General features: G+C 34.7%; 1 protein-coding gene across 4 annotated transcripts; it reads left to right on the forward strand.

Moving 5' to 3' along the window:
- The first annotated feature begins 730 nt into the window (after window positions 1–730).
- On the forward strand, window positions 731–7,965 carry LOC145057508 (transcriptional corepressor LEUNIG-like). 4 transcript variants are annotated; one of them, XM_079005372.1, is made up of 18 exons: window positions 731–965; window positions 1,464–1,561; window positions 1,723–1,832; window positions 1,926–2,336; window positions 2,442–2,530; window positions 2,605–2,683; window positions 2,762–2,837; window positions 2,920–2,969; window positions 3,189–3,494; window positions 3,577–3,789; window positions 4,603–4,851; window positions 4,933–5,053; window positions 5,315–5,424; window positions 5,519–5,668; window positions 6,032–6,187; window positions 6,275–6,391; window positions 7,369–7,575; window positions 7,676–7,965. In XM_079005372.1, exons 1-18 carry the CDS (start codon window positions 934–936, stop codon window positions 7,817–7,819), a joined length of 2,718 nt encoding a protein of 905 aa, XP_078861498.1. In that variant the 5' UTR covers window positions 731–933; the 3' UTR covers window positions 7,820–7,965. The 4 variants fall into 4 exon arrangements, with proteins under 4 accessions (XP_078861498.1, XP_078861499.1, XP_078861496.1 ...); XM_079005373.1 differs by having other exon boundaries at window positions 3,192–3,494; XM_079005370.1 differs by having other exon boundaries at window positions 3,192–3,494; window positions 4,603–5,053.
- The last annotated feature ends 599 nt before the right edge of the window (window positions 7,966–8,564 follow it).

The raw sequence follows: 8,564 nt of genomic DNA on the forward strand, positions 1-8,564 counted from the left end.
CATAAAAGAAGAAAAAGACCCAACTGATGACTAAAAAGATCTTTATCACCATTGCTTCATGCATTTTTGTTTTAGGGCTTGTTCAAGCAATTTCTTTAGCATAACAGACATAACAACTGCCCTACGACACTTATGGGGTCGAACCAACCAATGAATCAACATTGTGATCTAGTTCAAATAAGTCTAACACCTCATTTCCAAGATTTAAATAAGTCTAAGAGGTTACAATGAAGACATGTCTTCCACAAGAACACAAAACTATGTTATAAGAATTTGAGAGAATTTGGAGAGAAAAGAGAAGAAGAAGAAGAAGCCATTGGTAGAAGAACTTGACAACTTTTGAGAGTAAGTGGGGAGGAAGAAAGGTTTAAATCATCCAAATTGACATTGACAAGGTGGAATGGTGAAATTGCCCTCGTGTGAGTGGCATGTGGGTCGACTAATGTCTAACAATGGACGGCGTAACCAATTGAGCAAGTTTTTGAAACCACATAAACAAAACAGATAGACGTTTTAATAATTGACCTGATCATGTCTATTTTGATAAACAACAAGGACCGATCATGTAATTTTGCCTATTTTCACATGAGAAAAACATCTATTTTCTTGCTTACGAAAAAGTGTAGTCCTTTGGTCTTCTCTTTTTATCTCTCGATTTTTTTGTGCAATAAAATCCACATCCTCAGAATCGTATCCAAATATTACAGTCATCTTGATTTTCTGAGATTCTTTTTTACTCTTCTGTTCTATTCTTTCTCTCTCTCCGAATTTTCCCCCTTTTCTCTCTCTTTTTCCCTCGAAGGATCTTCTTTTTCACTTAAATATTCTGGAATTCTTACATCAAATTGCTGAACAAAAACCCTGGTCTGTAAGTTCTACATCATATGAAGATCTAACAATTTGTATCTCTTGAGCCTTTTTCTTCAAGAAAAAATGTCTCAGACTCACTGGGAAGCTGATAAAATGTAAGTTTCCTTTGCCCCTTATAAAATTCTCTGTAATTTCCAATCACTTGTGTTGTATTCATGGTTTGCTGTTAGATTTATGCTCTCTGTCGCTTGTTTCTTGTTTTTTTTTTCTTCTTATCCAATTTTGTTTTTTTTGTTTTATCCCGCTTCCCGTCTTTTTAGGGTTTGTCCTTTCAGCAGCTTTTCTCATTACTTTTTTTATTAAATTTATTTCTTCCCTCAGCTGGATTTGTCTTATAGATTCAGTATCGGTCGAATATGTGTTTGTAGTTTTGCTTCATTTATCTTGTGTTAGTGTTCTTCATTTGGGTATATGTATGAATTCGGTTTTTTTGTATGAAGTTTCGAACTTCAATGGTTTCAGCGAGATGAGTATTTCCAGTCAATTGGGAGCTTTAGCGACTTTAATTAGCTTGAACTTGTTCTTCTTCATGTAAAGTTTCAAACTTTGTTATAATTTCCAACTAATAAACTGCTATCTGATTTATTTAACAGGTTAGATGTTTATATCCATGACTACTTGGTAAAGAGGGATTTAAAAGCTTCAGCCCAAGCATTTCAACAAGAGGGAAAAGTCTCATCTGACCCTGTTGGTAAGATTCCATTATAGTTTCAATATCACCCATTTCTCCTTTTCCTTCATCATCATTCCAAATACATCACTGCTAATAATCTAACTCCAAAACATTAGGCTATTTTATAACTTTTATCCTCACATGGAGTAAAAATTACCAAACTTTTGTTATTTTAACAGCTATTGATGCACCTGGTGGCTTTCTATTCGAATGGTGGTCAGTCTTTTGGGACATATTTATTGCAAGAACCAATGAGAAACACTCAGAAGTTGCAGCCTCTTACATTGAGGTTACTTTTAGATCATAGTTTCTTCTTTTAATCTAATTGATACATACATACATACATATCTATACATAAAAATACATACTTTGATAACTACAGACACAGTTAATCAAAGCAAGAGAGCAACAGCAACAACAACAACAACCACAACAACAACCACCACATCCACAACAACAACAGCAACAGCAACAACAACAACAACAACATCAACAGATGCAAATGCAACAGCTCATGTTGCAACGCCAAGCTCAACAACAACAACAGCAACAACAGCAGCAACAACAGCAACAGCAGCAGCAACAACAACAGCAGCAACAAGCACAACAACAGCAACAGCAGCAACAAAGGAGAGATGGGGCCCACCTTCTGAATGGGGCATCAAACAGACTTGTTGGAAATGAGCCACTTATGAGACAGAATCCTGGAGTCAATGCTATTGCTACAAAAATGTATGAGGAGAAATTGAAAGTCCCACTTCCTAGAGACTCTTTAGATGATGCAGCTATGAAGGTATATATGTGTATATGATAATATGAATATGGGAATATTCTTTTAAAAAGTCAAAATTTTGACTTTTATGGGATTTGGTTGATTTGTTTTTATATTTGCTAACAGAGATATGGTGAGAATGTGGGCCAGCTTTTGGATCCCAACCAAGCTTCAATCTTGAAATCTGCTGCTGCAGCTGCTGGACAACCTTCAGGGTAATGTTTATTTATTTTTATTTATTTATTTATTGGTTGTAATAATTATATGTTATTAATATTTTATTTTTCAGGCAAGTGTTGCATGGGACAGCTGGCAGTATGTCTCCTCAAGTTCAAGCTCGTAGCCAACAACTTCCAGGCTCTGCACCTGTGAGTATTCTTTTTTTGAAAATGAAAAAAATGGTAATTTTTTTGTGATCTAACTTATATTGATGTATAATTTAATAGGAAATAAAAACAGAAATGAATCCAATTTTGAATCCTAGAGCAGCGGGACCCGAAGTATCATTAATTGGGATTCCTGGTAATATTTGACTTTTTCCATTGACTTTTTTACTTTACTTAAACTATCACTTCATGTAACTGACATTATTCTTGTTTTCCAGGATCAAATCAAGGTGGTAATAACTTGACATTGAAAGGATGGCCTCTTACAGTAAGTTTATCAATAATTCCACAGTTACCATTTTACCCTTTCTACCTGCCTATGTGTTTGTTTCCATTTTTTCCTCATTAAGTCTTGTATGGCTGAAGTGGTTGAATCTTGAATGAGTAATGATGTATGTCTGAAAAAGACTAAATGACCATTTTATCCTTTCATTCTATTCATATCAAGTCAAAAAGAAACAGCCCTGAAGTCTGTTAATGATCTTAGCAGGGATTAGATCAATTGAGATCTGGTTTAATGCAACAACAGAAGTCATTCATGCAAGGATCACAACCATTTCATCAGTTACAAATGATGTCACCACAGCATCAACAACAGCTTCTATTAGCACAACAAAACATGACATCACAATCAGCTAATGATGAAAGCAGAAGGCTTAGAATGCTTCTTACTAACAGAAGCATGGGTATGGGAAAAGATGGAAGTGGTCTTTCAACTTCTGTTGGTGATATTCCAAATGTGGGCTCCCCAATGCCCGTTTTACCCCGTGGAGATACTGATATGTTACTCAAGGTGATTTTTCATGTTCAGTTCTTGTAATCTTGTTTCTGTATAATGATTGATTATGGAATTTATTACGGTTTTGCCATTGTAGTTAAAAATGGCGCAATTACAGCAACAACAGCAGCAGCAGCAGCAGCAACAGAATGGTGGGAATCAGCAACAGCAACAACAGCAGCAAATTCATCATTCTCTTTCTGCTCCTCAGCCTCAAAATTCAAATTTGAATATTCAACAAGAAAAGATTGTGGGTGCAAGTAGTGTGGGAGATGGGAGCATGTCGAATTCGTTTAGAGGAAATGATCAGGTTAGTTTTTGTTTCTGTTGTTACTTGATAGGTGTATTAGGGTTTGGTTGGATGGAGTGGAATGGAATTGAATGACTAAGTAATGGAATGGAGAAGGTTATGATAAATTGATAATGTTTGGTTGGCCTGAAGGAATGGAATGAGTTTTCATATGAAATTTTTTATATTACCCCCAAATCTGCCAACATACGAAAGTATAGGGACCAAACCTGCAAATATACGAAAGTCTTGTGGCCAAATTCTGAATCCCAAAAAGTTTAGGGACCAAACCTGCTAATTTATGAAAGCCTTGTGGCCAAAGTCTGAAACCCAAAAAGTCTAGGGACCAAACTTGCCAATATATGAAAATCTTGTGGCCAAAGTCTGAATCTTAAAAAGTGTAGGGACCAAACCAGCCAATATACGAAAGTCTTGTGGCTGAAGTCTGAATCCCAAAAAGTCAAGGCACCAAACCTACCAATATGTTGAAGTCTTGTGGCCAAAATCTGAAACCCAAAAAGTGTAGAGACCAAATCTGCCAATATATGAACGTCTTGTGGCCAATGTTTGAATCCCAAAAGGTCTAGGCACCGAATTGGCCAATTTATGAAAGTCTTGTGGCCAAAGTCTGAAACCCAGAAAGTCTAGGGACCAAATCTGCCGACATATGAAAGTCTTGTGGGAAAAGTATGAAACATACAAAAGTGTTGTGGAATTCAATTAAAACTAAAACTATGGAATAAACCATTCCATTCCTTCCTTGATTCCATTCTACCAAACACTAACTTAGGTAGTAGTTTCTTTTCTTTAACATGATTTCTAATCCATTTTAAGGCTTCAAAAAACCAGACTGGAAGAAAAAGAAAACAGCCCGTGTCATCATCCGGGCCCGCCAATAGTTCCGGAACAGCAAACACAGCGGGCCCCTCACCATCTTCAGCACCTTCAACTCCATCAACTCATACACCTGGTGATGTCATCTCAATGCCTAATCTGCCACATAATGACAGCTCATCAAAATCTTTAATGATGTTTCGACCCGATGGTGGGCCCACGAATCTCACCTCCCCATCAAATCAATTGGTAAGTGGGGGTCCACTTTCCTTTTATGGTTGGTATATAATCTTGCATTGGAATGATAAGGGCATTTTGGTCATTTTACAGGCTGACATGGATCGTTTTGTGGAAGATGGATCTCTTGATGACAATGTGGAATCTTTTTTGTCTCATGATGATACGGATTTGAGGGATACAGTTGGTGGTCGTTGTATGGATGTCAGCAAAGGTAAGATTGTTTTTTTAGTTTGATATGATGGAATGAAATCACATCGGAATGGAATGGAATGAACATTGTAATGGAATGAGGAAGGTAAAGGAATGGATTGTTACATTCCGTTATCATGTTTAGTTGGCTTGATTGAAGGAATGGGATTTTAATCATTTAAACATTTTGTTTGTTATGCGCACAATTTGAAAATCGATACATCAAGAAAAAAAATTGTTATTTTATTAAAATTAACTTTCAATACGATTGATATGAAATTAGGGTTTACATTTACGGAGGTACATTCAGTTCGTGCTAGTGCAAGTAAGGTTGTGTGTTGCCATTTTTCATCCGATGGTAAACTTCTTGCAAGTGGTGGCCACGATAAAAAGGTAAAATTCAATTCATTAAACAAAAAAAAAGTAATTTTAATTTCTACAAGAAAATTGTATATTTACAGTGGTAAATTGGTAATTTATGATGCAGGCTGTATTGTGGTATACAGATTCGTTAAAACCCAAAACAACTCTTGAAGAACATTCCTCGTTGATCACTGATGTGCGCTTCAGCCCAAGCATGCCCCGCCTTGCCACGTCATCCTTTGATAAAACCGTTCGTGTTTGGGATGCCGACAACGTTAGTTCACCTTTTTTCACTCTCGATTTCTTTTACTTTGTAGTAATAATTTACATTTTTGGTCCCTGAGTATACCTGAATTTTGCAATTTTCGCTCCCAAAAATTTTTCATTTGCAGTTTTTGTCTTTGTTTGAGGTTCTTGTAATGTTTTTGGTCCCAAAAAGTTTTCTTTTGCATTTTTGGTCCTTATTTGAGGTTGATGTAACGTTTTTATTCCCCTTCCAAGTAAAATGACTATTTTTGGTCCATGAATACAGCTGGTTTTTGCAAATTTGGTCTAAAAAATATAGCCATTTCACTTTGAACGTGACAAATAAATAATTTCCTCTTTAATTAAATTTAAATTTATATATATGTTGTAGCCTGGTTTTTCTCTTCGGACATTTATGGGACATTCTACATCTGTGATGTCATTGGATTTCCACCCGAATAAAGATGATCTCATTTGTTCGTGTGATGGGGATGGAGAAATACGGTATTGGAGCATCAACAACGGTAGCTGTTCTCGTGTATTCAAGGTATGTAATATTATAATATAAGGGCAAATTAGTCATTTCACTTGGATTAAAATAACAATGATTATTATTATTTTAAAATTGATTTAGGGAGCAACAGCACAAGTGCGATTTCAGCCACGCCATGGAAGATTTCTTGCAGCAGCTGCAGAAAACATTGTATCGATACTTGATGTGGAGACTCAAGCATGTCGACATACATTAACGGTTTGATTTTTTTATATTTTAATGTTTTATTATTTTTTTTTGAGTAATTTACATCTTTGGTCCCTGAGTAGTTATAGTTGATTTTTTGAAAGGTTAATCTCATAAAAGACCTTACATTTTGTGTTTTTTCCGGATTAAGCTTAAACTTTTTTTTCTTCAAACAGACCTTGCGTTTTTTTTTTCTTTTTTCTGATCTGGCTCTTTTAGTCATTTTTTTTTCTGAAAAAACTTGTCAAGTGTGAGGTTTTTTGAGAAAAATTAAAAAAGTTGAGGGTTTATTTGGAAAAAGTTAGAAGGTTGAGGGTTCTTTTGGAAAAAATGAAAAAATACAAGGTCTTTTTCAGGAAAAAAATGAGGCTTAATCCAGAAAAAACACAAAATATAAGGTCTTTTATGAGATTAACCCTTTTTTCAATTTTGGTTCCAACAAGGGTTTTCTTTTTCACTCTCAATTTTGGTCCTTTGATGTTCATATAACACTTTTGGTCTCACTTCCAAGTTAAACGACTATTTTCAGTCCCTGTGTTCAACTGATTTTTGCAATTTTGGTCCCAAAAATTTGTCATAGGGACCAAAACGTTACAAAAATCTCAACTAAGGACCAAAATTGCAAGAGAATCCTTTCAGACCGAATTTGAACAGATTAGCTATACCAAGCGACCAAAAATATAAAATAGTAAATTACATTTTTTGTCATTTAAGTATACCTGATGTTTGCAATTTTGGTCCCACAAAGTTTTTACATTCTATTATGGTCCATATTTGAGGGTCTTGTAACGTTTTTGGTCCCCAATTATTACAATTTCGGTCCCAAAAATAGTTATCTTACTTAAACACCTCAAAATAACGACAAAAGTTTCAAAAGAAGACCTTTTGGTACCAAATTTGAAAAAATCAGCTATAACCAGGGACTGAAAATGTAACTTACTAAAAATATATAATTAAGTCTAATAAAACAATCAACTATTTGAATGTAGGGGCATACAAAGCCGATTCATTCAGTTTGTTGGGACCCGAGTGGGGAGTATTTGGCATCAGTTAGTGAGGACTCTGTTCGTGTGTGGTCTCTTATGGCAGGAAATGAAGGGGAATGTGTACATGATCTTAGTTGTAATGGCAACAAGTTTCACTCATGTGTTTTTCACCCTAGTTATGCTTCATTATTGGTCATCGGTTGTTATCAGGTAACTTTGCTTTTTCACTTTTCACTTTTCCCTTTTCACCACAAAGTAGTAAAAAAGTAAATATTACTTTTTTTAATGGATTTTCTTCTTGTGAATGCAGTCGTTGGAGCTGTGGAATATGTCAGAGAACAAGACGATGACTTTATCGGCTCATGAAGGATTGATTGCTGGCTTGGCTTTGTCCACTGTTACGGGTTTGGTAGCTTCTGCTAGCCATGATAAGATTGTTAAGCTTTGGAAATGAAAAAAAAACAAGAAACAAGAAACAAAAATGTTGTATCATCTGTTGTAATCTTGAATGTGGAACAGTATGTTTATTGTGCTTTGGTGATATGTTTATATGGGTAAAAACATGCTATCCTTGATTATGAAAAGCTCCTTGTTTCTTTATATGAATTGTCTCCACATTTTACGATGGATTTATTTGATTGTCATAATCTCTAAAATGACCATCAAGACTGAACTAGTAAAAACATGCACCCTGTCCTCGAGTTTCTTTAACAGAAAGAAAAGAAAAGGAAAATATGGAGAGGAAAGAAAGGAAGGCGAAGGAAGTGATTTAACTTTTTCGTGTTTCCTAGTTTGAAGGAAAGGAAATGAAGTTTTTTTAAAAAAAAAAAAATGTGTTCCTGTGTTTTCTAGTTTGAAGAAAAGGAAATGAAGTTTTTTTTTTTAAAAAAAAATGTGTTATTGAGTTGGAAGGAAAAGAAAGTTAAACAACATTATAGTTTTATCTTTATTTTTTTAGCAATCATATTAGATTCATAGTTCAAATTGGAAAAAAATGTTGCACTGCATGTCATCTTCATATTTTGTGTCTTTACATTCGTATACACACATACATATATATTTATGTTCTATGTATTTATGTTTAGTCAAATATCATAAACATATAATATTCAATTAAAATATCAATAGGTAGCAAAACATAAATAATATTTAAAATGAAAACATTTGCTACTATCTTTTAATAATATTCGTCTAGAAAA

The sequence above is a fragment of the Lactuca serriola genome, chromosome 6 (assembly GCF_051521515.1).
Source record: "Lactuca serriola cultivar US96UC23 chromosome 6, Lser_US96UC23_V15, whole genome shotgun sequence".
In the NCBI taxonomy this organism is placed as follows: domain Eukaryota; kingdom Viridiplantae; phylum Streptophyta; class Magnoliopsida; order Asterales; family Asteraceae; genus Lactuca; species Lactuca serriola.

Coding starts and splice junctions, on each gene's coding strand:
- LOC145057508 (XM_079005370.1), top strand. CDS start 934: ATGTCTCAGACTCACTGGGAAGCTGATAAAAT. Junction 6,392..7,368: donor CATGTCGACATACATTAACG/GTTTGATTTTTT, acceptor ATTTGAATGTAG/GGGCATACAAAGCCGATTCA. Junction 7,576..7,675: donor TGGTCATCGGTTGTTATCAG/GTAACTTTGCTT, acceptor TTGTGAATGCAG/TCGTTGGAGCTGTGGAATAT.